This window comes from Heliangelus exortis, chromosome 1, assembly GCF_036169615.1.
Source record: "Heliangelus exortis chromosome 1, bHelExo1.hap1, whole genome shotgun sequence".
Lineage (NCBI taxonomy): Eukaryota > Metazoa > Chordata > Aves > Apodiformes > Trochilidae > Heliangelus > Heliangelus exortis.
This window is the reverse complement of record NC_092422.1, coordinates 147,821,103-147,844,877: the sequence shown is the minus strand read 5'-3', so window position 1 is coordinate 147,844,877 and position 23,775 is coordinate 147,821,103. Positions and strand designations below refer to the sequence as shown.

Genomic DNA, 23,775 nt, shown 5'->3' with positions numbered 1-23,775 from the left:
TAACTTTTCTCTAAACATGAGCCAGCTCTCACACTTTGAAGATTAGTTAGGGAGGACAGCAATTCAGAAACCCAGATATCAAAATACATGTCAGAAGAAAGAACAAAAAAAATCTTTTTAACTCCTATACGTGACTGCTGCTTTGATTAGAAATACTGTGTTACAACAGAGCTACAAGTAGTGGGAGCATCCTGAAGGCAGCACAAGTGACTGCCTTGTCCTGGAAGAATGTGATGACATGGAAAAACAAAACAAGAGACACAAAAAATAGGAATATCCTACCTAAGGTAACCTCTCCTTATACCACAAAGATAAGCCACAGAATTTATCCTAAAAGCCTCTTTAAAGGTTTTTATCATCTTGTTAGAAAAATAAAAAATATTCCATCATTAAATATCTTCACTATGTGCAACTATATATCCAAAAGAGGTGTGCATCAGTTTGAGTCCATCATCTTTGTAATCTTAGCATTCTAAAGAGCTGATGGAGGTCTCCCCTTGAACCATTGAATATAAAACCTCTAGTTTATCACTTATTTTGCCTTCAGAAGCACAGGGACAATTAAGATTCAGATAGGCAATCTCTGTAATTATTTGTCTGAGGACAAAATTATGTCCCTTGTCAACAACAATAATGCCTGTGCATATATTGCATAGTTACAGAACACTGTAATAAGTCTCTGTGGGTGTTCTTATAATCTGTGTTAGATTAGAAATACCAACTCAAATTAACTCATCAGAGAACTGTATAATTGGTTTTAGTGAAAAGTGATTTTTTAATGCCTGATTCTACAGCACTTGTTTGTTCTGCCCTCTGTATTTCTGGATAATAAGCAACCAGATATTATAGGGTGTATTTGAAACAAATAACCATCATGGACTTCCTGATCTAAAATTACTCTGAGAGGTTTCCTTAAACTCATGGGATATTCAAAGATACTCAGACAGAGAAAAAGAAACCAGAAGAGCAAAGAAACCCAAAAAGTTCTTCCTCTAAGTCTCTCAGCCTATGTGAGATTATCTTGAGTGCTGTGTTCAGTTCTGGGCACCTCAGTATAAGAGGGACAGAGAAGTGCTGGAGCATGTCCAGAGAAGGGCAACAAAGCTCATGAAGGGCCTGGAGCACAAGTCCTGTGAGGGGTGTCTAAGGGAGCTGGGGGTGTTCAGTCTGTAGAAGAGGAGGCTGAGAGAGACCTTAGAGCTCTCTACAACCAGCTCAAGGGAGGTGTCCTGGTTTAACACTGGGCCAGCAGTTAACCAAATGACAGATGCTCTCTCTCTATTCATCCCCCTCCCCTTCCTGATAAAGAAAGGAGAGAGAATAAGGGAGAGAGACTTATGGTTTGGAAACTATACTACACAGCTCTAATGAAAACAGTAATGGTAAAAAGGAAAAATAATTAAATATATCCAAATATACAGGAAAATGATACCATGTTCCTCTTCCCTTTCCCCAAGTAACTCTCACGTCACCACCGAGGCTGCAGGGCAGCCTTGGGAAAGTCCAGGCTGGACTCCTGGAGTCAGCAGCAGTCAGGAGCTGGAGGCAGGAACACACAGATTCAGGCTGGTTTGGGTCAGGACCACAGGCAGACAAAGGGATGGAATCCTCCCAGGATGCTGAAGCAAACAGGGACGTGCAAGGGCAAAAGGCTGAAGGAGAAGGGCAGAAGAAGGGTTTTGACCCTCATGATCATGATCAAATTTATACTGAGTATGACACGTATGGGGCGGAATACTCTGTTTGCTCAATTTTGGCCATTTATCTTGTAGACTTCTCCCTAAAGGAGGGTTGCAGGTGTGACCTCTTTACTCCTTTTCTCTTTCTGGAGCGTAAGATGTTCATCAGAATCGAGCAGTGTCCTTGGTTCTGCAGACCAATCTCTAGCAGTAACTATAAACATTGAGCATTATCAGTCCTGGAAGCAGTCACTGACTGAGAAACTTGCTGTTAATTTCAGCAGGTATAGCTATTTACAAGAGACTTACCTGAAAGCAAAATTACAAGACAGAAAATCAGCTTTATCCTCAACCAAACCAGGACAGGAGGTTGGAGCAAGGAGAGAAGCAGCCTCTTCTTAGTGAACGGTGATAGGGCCAGAGGAAATGGATGGAAGCTGCACCAGGGGAGGTTTAGGCTGGATGTTAGGAAATGTTTTTTATCTGAGAGGGTTGTCAGGCATTGGAATGGCCTGTCCAGGACAGTGGTGAAGCCACTATCCCCAGAGGTATTTAAAAGGCGTTTGGACCTGGTCCTTAGGTACGTGGTTTAGTGGTTATATTGTGCTGCTGGTCAGGGGTTGGACTGGATGGTCTTGGAGGTCTCTTCCAGCCTAAAACATTCTGTGATTCTGTAATAGTCTTGAAGTTCTACACACTATTACTAAGCCTGATTCCAAATTATTTTGATTGTCCTGGGCTTTAACAGCTTTTACCCTATGTTTAACAAGATTTAGAAAATCATGTTGGAAAAAAAAGGAAGAAATATGCCAGTTTCTTTTTTTTTCCCCAGTTTTCTTAGACATTGAAATTACATATGTGATTTGAAACAGAAAACATTGCAGTACTGTAATGTCTGCTCTTATTTAATGCCAGGTCTAGTCTGTACAGTAGAAAGATGTCTTCTTCAACCTTCACTATTATAGAGAAGACCTGGGACATGAAATAATTTTTTCTGTCCTTTAAATGGTTTTTCCAGTATTTCTACTATCCAGATTTAGAATACACTAATATAAATGATGACAAACATAGCTGTATGGTATAGTAAACATATATGGCAGCTGAATATATGTATGTGAAGAAAGACTTAACAAATATTGATAAATGGGACTGAAGCTATCTACTGACAAACAACAAGCCTGTAAAACAGCACGCAAATATGTAGGTCATGTGTTGCATGATCCTTATAGTCCTTGATCTTGATTCAGTATAGACTGATAAAGCAGATCTCATTTTATTGCCTTTCCCATGGGTTATCAAGAGCTTAGATCTGTTCATAGATTTCATAGCTGCTGCTAGATGTTAGAGTGGAATTGCAGTGCAAATCACTGCATCAGAAGTTACCTACCTAGTAAGAGGAAACCTACAGACAAGGATTAAAAAAAATAAAAGTTTGATTGGAATTGCATCATACTACCAGCAGCTTGGGTGGTGGCCCCATCTTTCCATTGATTTGTGTTACCACATACCAGAGAAGATGACTCTAAACAGTTATGTATCAAAAATACCTAGCTCAATAAAGATATCTTTTTCCTTTTAACCCTTTCCCAACACACACACACACACACACTCATCTAACTTGTACACTATTGAAATAACAAGAAATAATTCTTTCCTCTTAACTACTGATTTTCATACTCTTTCTCTAAAGGACTGTTTCCAAAGTGACAGGACAATATTATTTTTTTTTTTTCAGTGTAAGAGTCAGCCTCTGTTCTTGACTCAAAAGGACACTGCTCTGATGAGTGTAAACTATGTGAAATGTGCAAACATCTGTTCTGCTTTTTCCCATGAAAGTAAGTGGCTTGAATCTTTAATAATTTGTGTCATGGACACATAATTCACTTGCCTTCAACTCTTTTTAATAAACATTATACACATACATACTATGGCAATGGAAGAGATCTTCAGACTAGTGAACAATTGATCCAGCAAATTTATATGGCAGTGGAACACTGTGCAGATGTATCAGCACACATCCTTAACCAGTACAAGTGCATTCCCTTGGACTTCTCACTTGCAATCCTCTGGCTTTCTGACTTGAGTGATTTTATGTGTATCCAGCTAATCATGCAGTGAATTTTCAGTTCTGACACTGACTTCTGCTGAATCAGCAGATTGTCTCACCTCCCTTAGTTCTACATACATATAAACTTTCAAAAACTTACCAAAATGTGATAATGAAATCCAATACAAGGACAGCTTTTAAGTTACTTTCTATTAATTTGACTGAATCTTTATGTCAGGTCAGGTGCTGGAAACATTAGGAAAGCTCTGAAGGTGCCATTCCCACAAACCCATGCAATCACAGGCATCGACAACAGTGAAAACTAAGGAGGCTTCCTACTAAAATAAATAGAAGAATTATGAATTTTTGTTTCACCATCTGGAGACCTAACAAGAGCATTAAACCCATGCAAACAATCTGTCATCAGTACAGGCTGGTCTTTTCTGTCAATTTACATATTTCACCTTCTCTCGTCATGGGTGGTCTATCCAGGGTGGATTAAGACTCAGATGTTGCTGACTCAGTAAAAAAAAAGTTGGTTGCTTTTAAAAGAATGATTTCCTACTTAGTCATCTCAGGGGGTTGCCTTGGTAGTATTATCAGGGGAGGATTTAATTACTCTCGCATCTGCATATCATTTATCTTGAGATGTTGTCAGATGCACTTTTAAAGATACAAAAGGCAGAACATGGTGAAGCATCATTTCTGAAAAAATACGATCTTACCCATATATTATGGAAATGGAAGGATGCAGTTGTTGCTGATCCAAAGGTCACTTCCTAACCTCTTGCTTTGACTATTTGATGATTCTTTTGCCTCACTTCTTGCTTTTCCTTTCTCTCCCTTTTTTCTTTCCTTCCCCTCCTTCCTCTCCCTTTCTTAAACCTCACTTTCCGCTCTCTGATTTTTTATTTAAACAGTCATTACACTCTCTGATGCTTATCTGGGTGTTTAGTCACAGGTGCCTGACTTTCCCTTTGCCACTATCAATATAAGTCAATTCCCTTTCTCCCAGAACTTCTGTGTGGAAATAAACATGGTCATTAATCATTTTACAGCTCATAGCCTCCAAGATAATGCCACTGGCTAATAGAATGGTGATGGTGAGAACTGCAGCACCATTCCAGCATTATTAATAGAGTAGCTGAACTTCTTGACTTGCTTTTAATTTATAAGGTGTCATCTTGGCTTTTCACCTGAGGAAAAGATTATAGCATTTCTACCTACCTTGGTCTGCATCTTAATAATAATTTCTACACCAGACATGCTAAAATTTTTTTTTGTTAATTTGATGCTGGCAGAAATACAGGATTAAATTACCTGCATCCTTCTAGACAATTTTGTTCAGTGAACATTAGATACAAATGGAGACTCTTACTGCTGTGAATGGATTTTTAAGGGCTCCTGTTTGCAGAGTCCACAGCAATTGCCATGATGCCAATTTCTAGCATTTTACCCCTGACTTCTATTGCTCACACACTATGTACAGGTAGTACCTCTAATAGTCAGGAGATAACTAACTTTTTGCACTGTGCTCAGTCCATGGCCTAACAGTTGAGTTGTGCAATCTATAACCAGCAACCCTTCTGATGGCAAAGTCTACAGGTTTGATCGATTGTAATCACAAACAATTCACCACCTTGGCCTTTAATACTGCTCTAGACCTCACCTATGAGAGAGCAAACAGACAGGCAGTCACAGCTTTGCCTGCTGAGAATGTGCCAGAAGAACTCCATTTGAGCCATGCTGAAGCAGCTAAGAAGGATTCTTGCTATTAAATGTAATCTACAGTTCCTCTTTATATCTAATGTGTCTCCAATTTTGTAACTCCAGGCTGCTAAGTCCAATTGAAACAATTTTTACTTTCTCGTCGTGAAGATGAGTTGAAGCTCAGTTGAAGCTAACCCTTATAGAACATGTTATCTTTTTGGAGGCAGTGCAATTACACCAAAAGAGGTGTGTGTATTTACAGGCAGTGCTGAGGTTAGGTGTCTCCCATCTACGTTCTCCTTGACAGGCAGAAAGCTGACAGCAGTGAAACATATTGTGCTTCTGAGCACTCCATGGTCCACACTATCCCAAAACTTTTGGTCAAGAAAATTGCCCCACAATGCAGATGGATGCTGTAAACCCACCAGTGCTAAGCAAAACACTGTCTGCAAATAAAAAAGGAACTGGTGTTTCTGATATTACTTTTTACCTCAGTTGGCACTGTCCTTCTAGCTAACCCACTGGCTCTGCACATCTTTTAGCTCTTATGCATTCCCAGACTTCCTCCTTTTGAATCAGTATCTTAGCTGCATTTAGTATGGTGGTTCTTAGAATAGCATCATCTTGTGAAATAAAATATATGTAAAAATGGAAGAAAACAATGTAGTGAAGTAATATTTTCAGTTACTTTAAAAAAAATTTTCTCCTGACAGATATAAGACCTTACTTAGTAGAGAAGAGCCATGAAAGGAGACGAAATCACTGGCACACATTCTTATCACTTTGACCAACTAACTCAAAGCTAATTTATTGCAGAGAAATCCTCTGTGGGAGAGAGGATTATTTGCTTTTCCTTTTTATGGCCTGTGGTATGAAAGTACATTCATAAGTATGGGACACAATCATGTTGCTTTTGCGGTCCCACAGTTTTAGAGGAACCTCCTGGGGACAGTTCCCAGTGGGGTCTGTCATTCTGGGGTCAAGCCACCTTGAAAAGATCGGGAGAAGGTGAATGTGGAATCCATACTGTTATAAATGACCAGGACTCAATATTCTGTTAATGGTTTAATTTAATTAAATAAAATTGCAATAAGCAAAACAGCGCTGGGTGCGTGGGGAGTCTCCGCTCCACTCACAGGCACACCGTAAAGTTTAATCTTTTTGCTTACATTACATACCTAAATACATATTCATATATATTCTAATACATATTCATGTCTACTCTAGGAGTAGGCTGGGTTATGTTTATTAGTTCTTGGAAGGGGCAGGCCTTCAAAGGCTCATGCCCACTTTATCTCTGAGGGTATTTTTGACTCTCATCTGGTGGTCACTGGATGAAGTCAGTGTCTTCCCTGGTCTGCCCTCTCCTTACCCTTCGATTCCACACATGTGCTCCTTTGCTCTTTCCTGTGCAACACTATGCAGTCAGCAGCAAAACCACCTTAAATTGCAACGCTATGTGGTGAGCAGCAAAATCAGTTTAGATTAGCACAACAGGATAGATGTTGTAGCCTTTTCAAGGTACAGAAACTGTGGATGTCTTGTTTCTTGTTCCCCTAAGCCTTGTAGTTACACAAAGAACTGTTATATTTCATTCTAACGAATTCATATGTTTGCATATTTCACAATGTTGAAGGCAGATATACTATAAGTACTCTCAAAGTTGGGTTAGCAAACACTTCATAATTATTTAACATGAATTCAGAAACACACATATATTACAATACTCTGAAGAAGCATCAGGTAGTTCTTTACTGCTGGTCTATGTTACAGATGATTGCACTGGGACAGGATATATTTATTTATATTAAATTTATTTTTTTTCTGGTGTGCAAACATTTTCTTCTCAAGAAAGGAAAAGTGGTAGGAATTACTCTTGTTCATAAACATGGTGATTTTTTTGGCTAGTTTCTGGCTAGTGGTGCAATTCAGGAAATAGAAAAATGAAAGTCTGGGGAATGCCACTGCGTGCTGTTTCTCTGTTACTGGGAAAGGTCTGTTTTATTCACAGCAAACTGCAATGTCAGAGGACTCAAGCTGTGCTAGAAAATTACCCACACCCTGCCAGAGGGATCAGATACCGTATGCAGCTAACATGTACTCAGCCCACATACCTAACATTTTGTGTTACACTCCCCATCTTTCTAATTCTAGAAACACTGATGAAAAGACGAGGTTTACAAGAAAAGCACGAACACCTCCGAGCTGCCCTCCCCGTGGGGCTGTCACAGGAGAGTGACCGAGCCACGCAGGTCAGCGGGAGGAGCTCTCTGGGGTCCCTGGGGTCACCCTGCAGGCTGAGCTGCTGCGAGCACAGGAGACTCGGGATGGAATGGCAGGGAAAGGAATCGCATCTGGGGATCGCACAAGACTTATTGTGGGATGTTTAGGTCAACAGGGCCAACAGTGGGGAAAGGGAGAGGTCCCGGGGGGATGGGGAGGCAGCAATTTGAGGCGCAGGACCAGGGGATGTGCAAACCGGTTGCTCGTCAGGACATTTCTCTGGCCGTGCCCTGCACCTGGAGGGCTCAGTGTCTTTGCATCTTAAACTCGATTCCTAGTTTCCTGGGTGGAAGGACTCTCTCTTCCACACGTGTTTGTGTGCGCACGGAGGTTTAAATGCCAGCAGCTACAGTCTTACCACAAAACGCGAAGACCTAAGTGTACGGAGTGCCAGCAACTGGACGGACCGCTTGGAAACCGACTCCCGACTCCGCGGAGGCGGAACGCTGGGGGGCGGCTCCAAGTCTCCAGCCGGCGCCTATTCGACGCTGCGCTCGGGTCTGTGCCGCCGCTTTCCGTCGTCCCGCGGTTACCCTGGCAACGGCGCCGTCGGCGGAGCGAGGAGCCCGGGAGCGGCGGCAGGATGGTGAGAGGCGGCGGGGATGGGGTGCGCGAAGCTGCCCTCACCTGGGGCTGGGGGATGCCCTGCTCTAACGCGGTTGCGTTGTGCTTTCTGCCCAGATGCTCTCCCGGGCCAAGCCGGCCGTGGGGGGTACCCCGCCGCCGGGAGACAGGCGGAAGAAGAAAGGGAAGAAAGTGCCGCAGCTGGAAGAGCTCCTGGCCCAGAGGGACTTCACCGGCGCCATCGCCTTGCTGGAGGTAAGAGCCGCGGCGAAGGCGGAAACCCTGGCCCGAGGCAGCCGCCGACACCCGGGATCTCCCTCTCCCCTCGGGATAGCGGGACCGTCGTTGCCAGGCCTGTGCCCGACGCGGCTGCGGGTCGGGGGGAACCTCCGTTCCCCTGCTTTGTGTCCTGCACGCCTCCTTCCGCACCCCTTAGGCCCCGTTGCGGCAGCTTCTCCCCCTCGCTTGGAATTCGGTTTGGCCTGTGAGGTTTGCTTGTCGCTTCCCTCAGGAATGCGAGAGCTGTGGGTGCTACCCCGCTAGCACCCACAGCTGTCAAACCATCCGTGATAAAGATGGCCCAGTGTTCCTTTGATTACCTGCGGGGTTTTCTAAACTGTGTGGCAGCTGACAGAATTCTTCCGTTCGTTCTTCCCTGCAAAGTTTAAGCGCCACGTGGGTGAGCAGGAGCGGGATACAGACCTCTGGATCGGGTACTCTGCCTTTCATTTGGGTGACTACAAGAGAGCACTGGAGGTAAGTTGGGAAGATCCTGCTCCCAGAGGCTTGAAAGTTGGGAAGATCCTGCTCCCAGAGGCTTGAAATCGAGATGTTGGGATAAAGCAATGACATCAGAAGAAAGATGTTCTGTAACAGGGAATGGTTCTGCCAGTCAGCTAAGGTTCAAATGTACAGTAATAAGGCAAATGCTGTGGAAAGCAGTATTTGCCTATGAAAATGGACCTTTTAAAATGTTGCCATCTGATTTAATACTAGGCTCATTAGCCTAGTTTGCCCTTTCAAATGTCATAGTTTGTATCCTAAATTTTCCATTCCTTTATTGCAGCTAGCTTTCCACAGTGTTGTTTTTCAGGTTTATTTACGTCTTCGTTTTCATTGTGTAGCTTATCTGTCATATGCATGATTTTTAAATTCTTTCTTTAGAGGCTGATGCTCCTGGCCATTTAATGTACTTCGTTGTTCATCTTTATGTTTTCTTGTATTAGGTAATTCAAGGAATTGAGACATTCTTATTCTCCAAAAGCTTTTAAGTCACTAAAAGACATGTTGATTATTCAAATATGCATAAATTTTTAATATTTGGGCATACAATGCTGTTGTGTCTTTTTCAGCGTACGAGTCCACATGCAACTCTTTCTTGTGTCCATTTATGTCTCCAGTGTAATTCAGTTTGTTGCCAGTGTCCCTGGGATCCCTTTATCCTCTCAGTTTGGCCAGCATGTTTCTCTGTAGAAGTCTTCACAAATGTTTGTTGCCTGCCTGACTCTGTAGCTCTGAGGGCTGGGGTCAGTGTGCACATCAGAAGAGGGAGTGCTGTGGAGTGGTGTGGTGTTACCCCCAAGGCTGCAAAGGTTGCAAAGATTTGAAAAGAGCTCTGTGTACCCCAGTGTTGTTTGTCTCATTGCTGTGTTCCTACAGATGTGAATTGCTGGGTCATTACAATCCTGCTTTGCACCTTTTAAGGCTTGTTGATTTTGGCCAGTGTCAGCTGGGGGAGACCTCCATTGAGAAGCAAAATTGGGATGTATAGCTGGGTTTGCAGCCTTTTGACTTGCTTCCTTGGAAGAAATATTAAAAAAAGATGATAAAGTATTATTAAAATAATCATTGAGAAAGAGATTATAGAGCAAAGATGGTATTTCCTTTCTTGGGTAAAGTTCGGTGTTAATAGTAATGCATGGTCACATGAACAAAATTCTTACTTATGGCAGAAAGAGAATTTCTAAAGCTACCAACTAAGCTCTCAAGGAACTGTCCTCCTCACAAAATTGAAGATAAAGCATCAATTGGAGATGCTAGAAATGTTCAGTGAATTGAATTAACTGTATACACAGCATAGAATATAGAATAGTAGTGAAGAACATAGTGGTAACTTCATGTTTAGAGTTTTGTAATTTGAATATTATGACTATTATAATCTGTTGCTGTAGTTGAAATAGTTTCAGATAAATTCTGCTATTTGGAACACCTAGCAGGTGCTATTATAGCCAGAGTAGATTTTTTAAGTATTTCCTTCAATGAAACAGTAACAGCAATTTTTTTTTTTTTTTTTTAATTTTTTTTTCTTTGTAGATTAGGTTTTGTATGTGGCGTGTGTTTCACCACTAGGTGATGCTGTTGATTCAAACTTTTGAAAACTGCACCCGAAGTCATAGTTTTTCTTGGTTTTCTGCCCAAGTAGGGACAATAAAAGGTTTGCATGCATGGTTTGTGTGTGTGTGTTTTAAGTGAGAGATCACAGGGCTTATCTTTTCAAATTTAATACTGTTTTTTTGGCACAGTGGTGAGTCCCTATAATTTTGTCATTTTGTGGAAAATGTGGAAATGTGAAAAATGAGCCTGTGCATCTCAACCTGGTTTATTTTGGAACAGAACACCGTAGCAGTAATTCCCAAGCCTGTAGTAATCAAGGGTAAGAGTTCTGACGGTGGAGGCTGAATTGCCTTTTAATTGTCAGCTTCAAGGTTGAAGTCTGATGTTCTCTCTTCTCTGCTGTGTTATAGAGGCACTGTTGCTGTATTCTCAAGGACAAATTCCTTGATTATCTATATTGTCTAGACCTTGGAGCACTCTTCGTAGAGTGCCAAGGGCACTATATATAAAATACTATGGATAGAAGATTGTGCAGATTTCTCCAAAGGGACATTACACACAGTTTAAATCATTCATGCTCTTTAGTGCCTGCAAGTTACAATGTATGTAGTCTGTGTCACTATATTCCCAATTCATATGGGAATATGATATACCTGATTAAGGTCTTCAGAAATTATACTGCTCAATAATCCTTTTATTTTTCAATGCATCGTTACTGTCAAAATCTCACAAACTACAGCTCATGATTCCTGAAGGCCCTCCTATCCACTACCTCCCTTCTTAGGGATCATAATCAGGAGCCATTCCTACTTACCTTCTGCCTACCCTGACTTTGCTTGGCATCATTTCAGTAAAATAGTAAATCATGAGAGGAACAGGGCTATACTAGGCCGTGATGGTTCATCCATGAACAGTATCTCATCTTGCTTGAGTACTTTTTCTGGAAGTGTGAGAATAAAGGTACACTCAATTTCCTGATATCTGAAACTAGAAAGTGAAAAATGAATATTTTTGGCTAAAGGAAATTCTCTAGGATTCTCTGTCATGACTGTACCCAGGTTATGATGAGTATCTCCATACCTCCTTTGAGCCAACCTCTAGGTTGGCCTGTTTATTGGCTCTTCGGGATCTGTGTTTATGGGCTTGGAGATTCCAGATAAGTATTAAAGGTACTGAGCAGAATTCTGTGCTGTCAGCACTGTCAGTAGGTGTCTGTAGTTGTAAGCAATTCACCTGGCAGCCAGCTTTTGAGGAAAAGTGCATGTATCTCATGAGATACATGAGAGTGAGAGGTGGAGGATGGTGAAATTGCACAAAATTGCTGTACTCTTGGTTGGCAAAAATGTCCTGCAGGCTGACTTGTGGGAAAGCTTTAGGGGTATTTAGTTTGTCTGGGTTTGTTGGTCTTTTGGAAAGGATTGGGGGAAAGCTCTTGTGAAACACCCTTTTGAGAGTCTGATGTTGAATGCCTTTTAGTGAGGAAAGGGGCAACAGCACATAGTCTGGGCTCATGGCCCAAAGTTACAGGGTAAGGAGTGCTCATAGTCCTCATTTTTTTTTTTTTACTGTGTTTCCATAGATTCACACTGGTACTGCTAGAGCACTCTATTGCTTGCTTTGGATGGCCAAGCCAGAACATGACTTGTGTTTATGCACTTTGTCTTTTCTAATTAATCTGCCTGAAGCCATAGCCAAAAGGGACCTTTGGGTGCATTTAATCTGAATGGATTTTGAAAGATTCCAGATGGTTCCAATAAAGAGCAGTGGCCTGTCTTTTAGAGTTCCATGGCAGGCCTACATCAAGATGTAACTGACCACAGTAGAAAAAGTTGGCCTCTATGTAAATGTTTTCTTTTTCTCTTTTTCCTCTTTTTTTTTTTCCCTCCCCCTCTTTTTTTTTTTTTTCCCTCCCCCTCTTTTTTTTTCCCCTCCCCCTCTTTTTTTTTCCCTCCCCCTCTTTTTTTTTTCCCTCCCCCTCTTTTTTTTTCCCCTCCTTTTTTTTCCCCTCCCCCTCTTTTTTTTTTTACCCCTCCACCTCTTTTCCCCCCCACCCTACCCTCCCCCCCCTATTTTCTTTATGCTTGCAAACTATAACCTTTATTATTGTCAGCATGTGTCTGTTCTTGGAATTCACTGTCCTTTGGGCACCATTTACTTTATCTAGTGCTATATATATACACCTATGCTTTTCTCCTGGGGGTAAGACATCTTCCACCTGTTGTGGCACAATCTGGTAAATGGAGCAGAGGGAAATTCCAGTTCATATGTTTGGAGGAAGAGTACAGAGCCATCAAGGGGTGGTGTTGCTGGGAGGGATGAGAAGTTTATTGTGACTGGGAGCTTGTGGGTGGCCTTCTTTAAGCAAGTCTTCTGAGAACCTTGCATGTCCCTGCCTGGTTAAACATGGCTGGATGGGGAGCAGGATCACCAGCAGGAGACACTTTCACTGGGATGGTCCTTCCTAGTAATTTAACAGAAACTTGCCAGAGATGAAAGAAAAATGGAATCAAGAGGTCTCCCAGCCTGTGTTTTTAGTACCTATTGTTATGTAGATCAAAAATGTTTATCTTCGGAAATACCACTGCTTGGTGGCTGCAAGGTTATTTTTCATGAAAAAAAGTAGATTGAAAGATTGTTCCGTTAAGTTTTTACTGTTTCACAAATAACAGGAAACAAAGCCATTTTTGTGACAGTAACGAGGGTACGTAATTCACGTGGATGTGTAAGAATATGGTGTCTAGTGGTCTTCTCTAGCTGTTGGCTGTAAGTTTTAAAAGGAGAAATGGTGAGGTTAGGCATAGTTTATTTACTATAATTATACCTTTATCTAGTAGGAAATCTTGAATTTGCCCAAGGCCAGCTTCTGAGCTTATATTTTAATGCAGTGGTCTTCTAACAATACCCCTCTAAGTAAAAAACTTTTGTATATGCTCCCCCAATATACATATGTATATGAATTATAAGTATGTACTATTGTACTACTGTATTATGCAATTGTTAAATACACCCAAAATATAAAATTTAAATATATAAATTTTAAAAGTATGAGATGAAGATGAAATAATTACCATTTAAGAAGTATTTTAGTTACTAATGGTACCAAAAACATTTTCTTCCTGCACCCAATGGTATTGTCTGGCACAACCACTGGTATGCATACACCCCACTCCAGAGACCACTGTTTTAATCTATCTAAGACACTACTACAGGTTTTTAAAGACGTTTTAACAGTTGCTTTAGTAAGTATTCACACAGAGGTTTCACTGGTTTTTATGTCTCCCAGGTTTTGACTGGAGGAGAAGTTGTGAAGCATCAGAAAAGACTGAGCGAAATTTGGTTGTCTTGATAGCTTTATAACTTTAATATATTTAATTTTTATAAATAATATCTTTATAATAGTATATAAATATGTCAATAAAAATAATGTTTTTATAAATTTATAGCTTCAGTATTGACATAATTCATGCTTGTAAAGATTTATAGTGCTGCTTGTTCCTGTTTGTGCTAATCCAGTAAACAAAAAAAAACTAGGAACATACATAGGGTAAAATATAATAGTTTCATTGTAAGAACTGCAGTGAACTTGAGAATAAGTTGCTTGATCTCAATAGTTTAACAATGTGTTATAAGATGGCGGAAGAGTGATATTTCATACAAGTCTGTGCCATTATGCGCTTTTTTTTTTTTTTTTTTTTTTTTAATGAACCCTCTCTTCTGCTACAGGAATATGAGGCCTTAACCAAACAACCAGATTGCAATCCAGATGTCTGGGTGAACCTTGCCTGTACCTACTTTTTTCTGGGGATGTATACAGAAGCTGAACAAGCAGCCTTGAAAGGTGAGATGTACGTCTGATGGAAAGGACAATTTGTTGACTTGAACACTGGAAGTGATTTCCAGAGGAAGTATTCAAATCCTTTTTTCCATAGGAATAAAGGATACTCTGGGACAAAGATGGTTTTTTGGGCAGGGGCTTTTTGTTTGTTTGTTTTTCAGTTGTTTTTTTTCACTTAGCAGGTGAGTTATGTAGTTTGCTTCCTAAAAAGAGCTTGAGCAGGTGGAGGAGCTGGAATTGAAATATGCATCGGGAAAACACTTACTCTTATTAATTTTAACACACAAAACTGTGCATATGTTGACTAGCAACAAAAAGTTACCTTTTTTTTTTGACTGTTTCCATGTCTCTGAGCCAGTGTAGATGAATCTGATGAGGGTAGTGAAATTATTAAAAAATATGAGAGTTCAGCACTCTCCCCAATGCAGACAAAAGCTCTGTTGAAGTAGTTTGAGTGAATTAGGAGGTGGTCTTGTTGCATTATAAGTTGGATATTAGGTATCTGATTTGTCAAGGCTTGGAGTTCACTGCAGTCACATTGTTACCTTTATTTTAATCTGAACATGCGTAGGGTAATTTAAAGAAGGGGAATAGAAATTGGATTCCAAAGCAATTTTAACTGTCTAAATTTTTTTCTGCAGTTTCATTTTGTTGCCCATAACTTTCTATTTATCTTAGTGATTTATATTGCTTCCCATAACCATACTGTCAGTGCTTTCTAAGTAGAATTAATAGTAGTGATGTTCTTAGTCAGCTTTTGACTCTTGCCTTTTTAGGATAAAAATCTTATTGAAGTACAGGTTTTATTCTTTCTTTCTTCAGTCTTCCAGTCTTGGGCAGAAAATAGGATAGGGAAAAATAATTGTGTACTTCCTGCTACTGTGGAGGATTGCCTTCAAAAAGGAAAGCTTTGTAGTATTTTTTAGAAATATTTAGGTTCTTATATACCTTTAAAGTCCTCTGAGTGATCATGCTAAGCTTGTATCCCATAAATGGAAACGTTTCCAACTATAAAAAGTTTCATGCAGAGCTCTGTGATCTGTATTGTTCAAGAGGTGCATAAATTTCCAATATTCACAGATAATAAATTAATCTTTAATGTACCACAAATTTGAGCTTTGGAGGCTAAAAAAGCTCAAATTTAAGACTTGAACTGGAATTTTAAAATAATTGGACAATAGAGCCTGAGGTGTCACTTTGACATAAACCATGAAGGAAGCAAGCAGCTGCATCCCGTACCAGTTCAGAGGCATTGTCATCAGCTTCACATCATGTGAATTGCAGTAATCCATTCTAGAGATGACAGAGACACAGCTGGGCATGCAACTTCATTAACTGTGAGATGGAAGCGAGGGAAGGTTAATTTTGCCATGGCCCTTCGTATTAGTTTGTGGTATTATGGTGAGTGGCAGGGTAGGGGGTGTGGTTAGTGATGCTCAGGTGCTGGAGAAAAGGGCAGGAATATTAAGACAGGAGTGTGATGTTTAGGAAGAGTAGCTGAAGGAGGGAAGAGAATATAACTGAGTGCTCATGCTGGTAATAGCAGTTCCTGGTTTTATGTAATTGTTGAAGAAGGACAGCATGTCACTTTTTACAGTGAGGTGTTAGACCTTTCTTCTAAGTACTGTAGTACCAATGATTTCTAGCTACTTAAGCTTTGGTGGGGAGGCTGTCACAGCTGAAGATTTCTAATGCTTGTCTTTTCTCCATTGAAGGCTTCCAAGTGTTTTATATTCCCTTTCCCATTCCCATTATTTCAGTCTTTCTTACAGTGAGGTTGAACCACTTTATTTTCACTCAAGAGAGATCCTCTTTTAGGTTTTTTTCCACATTTTAGGATTGCATCACTGGTGGCTGTTCACAATATATCATTGACAGCTGAAGCTCTTACATCTTGTGATCTCTTCCATGGTTTTGCAAGATCCTGGAGAAACAAAATCTTTCTTTGATATAGACATAACAGTGAAGTCTCTAGAATAACACCATTTATCCGCTACTGCCTTGAATATTGCTGAAAAAATGGCATGTGTTAGTGTTGGGCTGCTTACCATTGCTATTTTGGGATTATTCTCACTGAATTCTTTCATTCTGCTTGCTGTTTATATATAGTTGCAGTTATGTTAAGCCCCTGAAAGTAGCATAGTGCTAAAACAAATGAGGGAGTTACCTCTGTGGGAAAGGGACCATGTATATTAGATTTCTGGAATAGATTTTCCTCATAAACATGTAAATATCTGGAAATCAAATAGAAGTTCATTCTTGTCATGCCCTGCTACTATTGTTAGCTTTCTGAGGAAAAATATGCAGGATACTTAAAGATGTGGAAATGAGCATTAAAAGCTATGAGGTAATTATTGCATTTCACGCAAGATATATAGTCATGATCTCTTGTGGAGCAAGATTTTATGTTTATTTTATAATAGATGTGAAGTGTTCTTTTAGCTTGTCATTACTTAATTAAAACTTTATGGTACATTCTCTCAGGAAAGAATAAATCCATATATCAAAAATCATATAAACCAGAATTACTGCAAATACAGCCTAAGAAGTAGAGCAAAAAGGCAATAGAGAAAAATCCTTCTTTGAAGGTTTTTCATTATGGTTGTACTTTATCTCCTCTAGGCTTTCTTCCAAGTTCCTTTTAGATATTTCTGGCTTCTCTATTTCTGTGCTGTCCCCTTACATTACAGTTACTGATGTTTCTGGATCTGAGGTGAAGGTAGAGTTACTTCAGTCAGCTACTGTTGTTTCACAGTCATCCCATAGCGAAGCTGCCAGGTGGTGATCTGTTTACTGCTTTTGCATGTGTGGTATCATACACTGGCTGAACATATGTTTTCCATGCCATGTGCCAGCCTTGGGAGAATGAGGCTGAAAGTCTTAATCTGGGTTTACTAAATAATAAATTATTCATTTTTATTTATAAAACCAAATAATCTTTTATTGCATTTCCAGTTTCTGTGCCTTGCAAAGGACAGGAACCCGAAACTCATCCTAGCACACTTGAACAAAGATCCTGGTAACTGATCCTAACATTCAGAGGTCTGCACAGCACTCTAAGAAGCTGCTGGCTAGCACTGCATTAAGAAAAACACAGGAACTAGCAGTATCATTTTAGACTACAAAATATGCACATAAGTGGAGGTGCAGTCAAATCTGTTATGAAAAATTGACTTTTTAGGATAAATGGAATTTTACAGTTAAATAAAAGATTCATGCACAGGCCAGGTTGCATTGCTGTATCAGTCATTAAAGTTTTGGGGGTTTCTCCCTTATAATTTTCAATGGACAAAGCTTCACAATTACTTTTTCTCAACACTGCATGTGTCAGATCTGTATGTGGCTTAACTGGACACAGATACTTCTTATTTCACAGCCTATACTGGAATGAGTGATGTTGTACAAAAGCAGAACAGATATGGGTCAGTAAAAACAATGACATTTTCCAAGCCTATTTGTTTATGCATGTACTGATGTTTGCCAGGTGGCTGTCACCAGTGAAACATAAAATTACAATTGGGCATGGAAAAGTTCCCAATTTTCTTTTTCTTTAGACTGCATGTTCACCTACATGCAAAATTAACTGCTTTCTGCTTGAACTGTATTTCTTGAGACTAATAGCTCCTTTTCATTGCATTTCAGCTGTGGTCTTGAATCAGAAGATTTTTATATTTAGCACTTTCAAAGTACACAACTGAAAATATCAAATTATAGATATTTCAACTTTAAAACTAATAACCTTATATTCTTGGTTTGCTTTTTAAAGTACAGTAGAAGCCACAGAACAGGTATCATTGATAGTTTTTTGCTTCAGTGATCTTTAACTTGCTGTGTGTCTGCATGACTGAAATGAAATTTGTATATGTTGCAAGTAACAGAACATAGTTCAACTGGCTTTTAAGTATTTTGGTTATGGAAAAAAATTCAATTAACGTCCTCTAAATTTCAAGAAGATTCTGAGCAGTTGAGCTATTCAAGTGTGCCTAAGTGTGAACCTCACTGTTGGACCATGTTTTTTTCTGGACGTTTTTCCCATACCGCTGCATTTTCCTCCATCAGTGAGACTGGTTCTGAGGCACAGAGGGTTTCATTCAGCTAACATATTCAGGTGAGGGACAGGAGAAAAAGGTTTTCTCTGGTCATATTTTATGCACTGTGTTGCTGAAGTCTTCTCAGCACAGTTCTGCTCCTACCAGCTTCTGCCTGTGTATGTTTAAGATGTGTTCCACATCTATTAATGTGTGAAGTGATGCCATAGTGTTACGCATTATGTTTGCAAGGTGGAACTTGTTACTGCTACATGCATGAAAAGCATTGCCTCACATTCATAAGAGAGGCCACAAGTGCCCTTTTGTCCATGTCTGTGTCTTATCATCTTTCTGCTTGTGCAGCAATATGAAACCCACCAAGAGTCTGAGCTGCTGTTATTAGTGAGCTTAACTTTTTGTTTAATGATTAGTGATAATAACTGTCTTCACTCGTGTAGCTGTTAATTAGGTGCCTCATCAGTGTCAGCACAAAAATATACAGAACACTTTTAAGATCAATGTCCATTATGACATTAGTGCCTGGAACATCAGTAATGATCATGACAAAAATTCTAGTGTAGGAATATCAGCATGTTTCCTAGTTGGAAAGAGATACGGCCTATCTGCCTACCTCAGTGATATCTTCAGCACAAGGCCAATACTAGATCTAAGTCTAGTTTTGTTGCAGTCCAGTTTTTTGCTGTGAGGCATTGTGGCTTTATTACAGTCCCTAATCAGTTGCTCAGTACTGATTTTAAAAAGAAAAAAAAGTGCGGTCATCATCTTGAAAAAGTAGGACAGGAGAAGAAGACTGTGTGTATTTATTCCTTGTGGCATAAATACATCTCTGACAATGAAATTCAGTAGCAACAAAGAGTAAAAGAACAAGCCTGATGTCCTTTAAAAATCATTCTCTTATGAGGCAGCTGTATCACTCCCTGCTTCAGTGATTGACAACAGCTTTATGCAATATTCACAACAAAATTATTTCTGGAAAGTAATCTGATGTTGTTCATATGTTTTTTTGTCTTCCCCAAGTAATGCATTTGGCACTGGGAGGAGAAAAGTCACTGCTGATACTGAATGTTTCCATGGTTCCTCTTACTATATGGGCAGGACTATTTTTTGTGTGGTTTGCCCCTCTCCTCCTTAGTCTGGCATTAAGTAAAAGTGTCTTATTTTAAAGAGTATCAAATAGATAGTATCATCTCATATGTTATGAAGCAGGACATTTTTTCTCCTTCTGTATTCCCATGCACAGCATCAGAACTCAGGTTTCATCTTTTGGATGGTTTTAGGCACAAAATGATGTGGAGTAACCCTCCAGCATTTCCCAAGTAAATAATTTTCATGTAAGATCATATGCCAGGTTTGCAAGGGCAGCACTGCAGTCTTTGGTTTGCTAGTGAAACAAGAATTCTTCAGTTTAGATTCTTGAAAGAGTATTGCTTGCAAGTCACAATTTTCACAGTGAAGTTAATGCTAAAGCCCACTCAAAAAAACCAAACAAACAAAAAACAAAAAGAACACCCCAAAACCTATTCAAAGAGGAACACGGATGTCTGTACCCATTTTACTGTGATAATACAATGTTATTTTCAAAATAAATCCCACAATCTCTCCTTGTATTTTTGGAGTCTTTGATGACCAAGTGTTTTGAATTGTGCATGGTGGTTGTGGTTGGTTGAAGTTTTGCACAAAAGCACATGTGGGGTCCACATGTAACCCTTCTAGACCTTGATATTAAAACCTATCAATTAATGCTGGGGCACATGTGGATTTAACCTGGTATCATTGCTGACCACATTTTGAAGACCATGCATTTAAATTAAAATACTCAAATTTTCTAACTCAATAGATGAAGTAATTTCTAGAATGTACTATCTTGTCAGTTATACTACTACTGCTGCTTACACAAGACTGATTGTAACTTTCTGCTCTTTCAATAATCAAGAGAATTTCCACGTATATCCTAGACTGAAGACCATTTTAGCTTCTCAGCAGCTTGATGGTGCTGTCAGTAGTACTTTGCAAGACACTGTGGTTTTGTGAGAACTTTTTCATACTGCTGTTGCTTTTTGGGTTTCATTGTCCTAGCAGTTCTTTAAAGATACAGTTCACTGTCCTTTTTTTCTATGAAATGGTTAAATTACAGCTTGGGAAGGAGTAAGAGGCAGAAATAACTGCTGTGCCCATCGGAAGTAGATGGACAGACTTACACTGCCAACCTGATAAAAATGGCCTGGGTTTTGGGATTATTCACTTCATTATAAAGTTTAAAGTTTTCTTACTGTGTGGAGAAAGAATAAGAAGTCTGGAATATCTCCCTAAATAACATATTAAAAAAAAAATTAAAAATCTAACCTATTACTAGAAAATTCCATCTTGAAAGGGGGGAGGGAAGAGGTTTTGGTGGTTTGAACCTTCTTTCATGGTTTAGGATGTCAGAAGAATTATAGCCTTGTGCTACAGGCCATTGCTTTGCTAACTCTGCACTTCTGTGCCCTCATAAACACAGTAAGTAATTCTGCTTTTTGTGAAGATTCTGTGTACATCCTTTCTGTAGAACATAGGTTGCCAGCTGGTTGGTCTGGGCAAGAATGAGAGTGCTTATTAACTGAGTAAGCTAAAGAAAATACAGGAAACAAGGGAAGGCTTTTTAGAAGACTGCTTGAAAAAGACATTAATAGCTCTGTTGGACGAGGACCTTTGTCAGCCTCAGAGAAGGACAAGACTCTCTAGCAACTTAAAGCTCTACAGTTAACAGTTTGTCATATGGAGCAAGTTAAATGGAATTCTTGATCCTGCTAGCGCAAGATATTTCATTAACTTCAGTGGCTTTAGAAAGGAGATGTATCCCTTAAATCTCTTGCCATATGTTAGTTTGATGCTCAGAAGTATTAGAATTAAGTATAATATAATGTGCACACATAGAAAAATGGTAGCAGCAATGGGTTTTGCAATACACTGGAAGCTGACAAGATTCCTGGAATTATGAATCACAACTTATTTCAAACATGAAATATTGTAGAAGCAGCCTTGGTTACATGTTTTTCTATTGGTGCTTTTTATTTTGTAGAAGATGCTGTGCTGTGCCACTTGTGCAAAAACAGAGAAGTATACAGAAGGCCTTGCAGGCAAATGGTAGTTCAATTTGTAAAAGTGTTACTTGAAAGCAGAGGCCAATGAAAAGTTATTTTCAACAAGGATTTCAAAAGAAGTGGTCAGGCAATGAGGATAGGAAGCAGGAGGGCCTTTCAACTGCTCCATAACTGGTAGAACCTGCCCCCTGGGCATGACTTGCAAAGAACTGCATTTGGGCTAGTTAATGAAATAATAATATGGTTGCATGTATGTCTGTTGAGAAGGGGAGTTAAAAATAAAAGAGGCAGCTTGAGCTGTTCTTTGCAGTGATACTTACCAAGTTTTCCTTACAGCACCTAAGAGTCGTCTACAGAACCGTTTACTTTTTCACCTGGCACATAAGGTATGATGTCTTTTCTTCACTCGTGCTTTCTTTTGCTTTTCAGTTGGGTAATGTGTAATTCATGCTGACAATCTGGCAGAAGAATTAAAATGTCTGTGGTAGCATGAGAACAAATGCTTTCCAGAACCACTCTAGTCTATTCAAATGTGGAGGAGAAAGTCTAAGAAACATGGTCTCACAATAGGTGCCCTCAGCATGTGTCTAAGGAAAGTCTTACCAACTCACTTCATATAAGCCATACAACAGTAACCTGATGGTAATTTTGATCATGAGGAGCCTGGGACTTGAAAAGAATCATAAATTTTTAAGACACTATTTTTCTTTTTCCTTTAAGTGTACAAAGTTTTCCTAACTTGCAGCTGTCTTATACTTTGCAGTTTGTGGAAAATGGTCTGTATGCCATTACTGATCCTCCTAAGTCATGCAGTATACAAGAAGTAGTATAATTTAGAGCACTACAGTAGAAATGTAATGTTTATTTAACTTAACACCCATAGCTTTAGCTTCTTAAATTTGGTTTTGCACCATCCTGTATTATACTAAACAAGTACTATGCTGCTGAAGAGACTGAGTTTTGGGTGAAAAAAAGTATAAATCCTGAATGTTAACTGTGATGTCAGATTCTCTGTAGTTAAATCTGCTAAGAGAGAAATCTTAAAACATTTTTGTAGTATCACTGGCACTTACAAATGTCTGTGATAAAGAGAAGTTGAATCATTCCTAGCTCATGTAGTTAGTCTTTGGAAATGGTGGGGTTTACAAAACCAGGAAGCCCACAACTGTTCAGTTAAGCATCTTCTCTTGCCTTTGTATGGGAGTATAATTTTTGTTACTGGCTCAAAGAGGGAGGAAGAAGATTTGACAAAACCTGAGCAGATATATCCAAAACATGTGAGATAGAACTTTGTAAGAAAAAATCATAATTACTGTTGAATCAGCAGAACCAACAAGGGGAAACACTGGAATAAGTGACTTGAGTAGATTGAATAGCCTCAACTGTACTATTGTAATACAAGTATAACAGGTATGGTTAACTCTGATCCTTATTTTTTATCCTTATGTATGTTATATGCTATACAGCAATGCTTTCAAAAATAAACCATTTAGTTAAGAAAATCTGTATTTTAAGGAGGTTATGAAAAATAATTTATTTGTGCTGTAAAGAAGGATAGTGAAAATTCCTCCTTTTGTGTTGACAAGTTTGGCTTTTTCTGATATCCATGAGAAATACATTTTGGATCTACAATGAGCAGAATTTCTGCTGGCTCAAAGAATAACCATCAAATCTTGTGTTGCAAAATTCTGTTTGTGAAATAATTAATTCAGCTCTTTCCTTCCTATCCATCAACACATGTGACACATAATTATGTCTAAATCACACCTTAAAGGGAAATATGTACTTAATTTTAGCCTCACATTTATCTAGTTTCAACTGGTCTGCCTCTTTAATGTTTGGCTTTCTCCACTGGTCAAATTAACTTTTGAAGTAAAAAGAGTTTCTCCCAGAGTTTAATATGACAAAGCAAAGACAAAACTAATTGAGCTAATTAACTTAAATTATTGTTTTTCCTCATTGAACTCTTCTGAGATTGTGTCACACTCTTTTTTAGTTCCATGATGAGAAGAAACTGATGAGCTCTCACCAGAATCTGCAAGACATTACAGAAGATCAGCTTAGCTTGGCATCAATCCACTACATGCGCTCCCACTACCAAGAAGCTATTGATATCTACAAACGCATTCTTCTGGATAATAGGTGGGCACACCTACTCTAAACCTTACTGCAGCACCTCTGACTCATTGTATTT

At 39.4% G+C, this 23,775-nt stretch overlaps 1 protein-coding gene across 3 annotated transcripts in view; it reads left to right on the top strand.

Moving 5' to 3' along the window:
• The first annotated feature begins 7,997 nt into the window (after nucleotides 1–7,997).
• The window catches only part of IFT56 (intraflagellar transport 56), a 45,913-nt gene continuing 30,135 nt past the window's right edge, over nucleotides 7,998–23,775 (top strand). Inside the window, exons 1-6 of one of the 3 annotated variants that reach the window (XM_071732433.1) lie at nucleotides 7,998–8,305; nucleotides 8,401–8,538; nucleotides 8,947–9,039; nucleotides 14,341–14,455; nucleotides 21,918–21,967; nucleotides 23,578–23,723. In XM_071732433.1, the coding sequence (XP_071588534.1) occupies nucleotides 8,303–8,305; nucleotides 8,401–8,538; nucleotides 8,947–9,039; nucleotides 14,341–14,455; nucleotides 21,918–21,967; nucleotides 23,578–23,723 (545 nt within the window). In that variant the 5' untranslated portion in view covers nucleotides 7,998–8,302. The remainder of the gene's footprint in view (nucleotides 8,306–8,400; nucleotides 8,539–8,946; nucleotides 9,040–14,340; nucleotides 14,456–21,917; nucleotides 21,968–23,577; nucleotides 23,724–23,775) is intronic. The other 2 variants (XM_071732424.1, XM_071732428.1) reach the window with 2 other exon arrangements.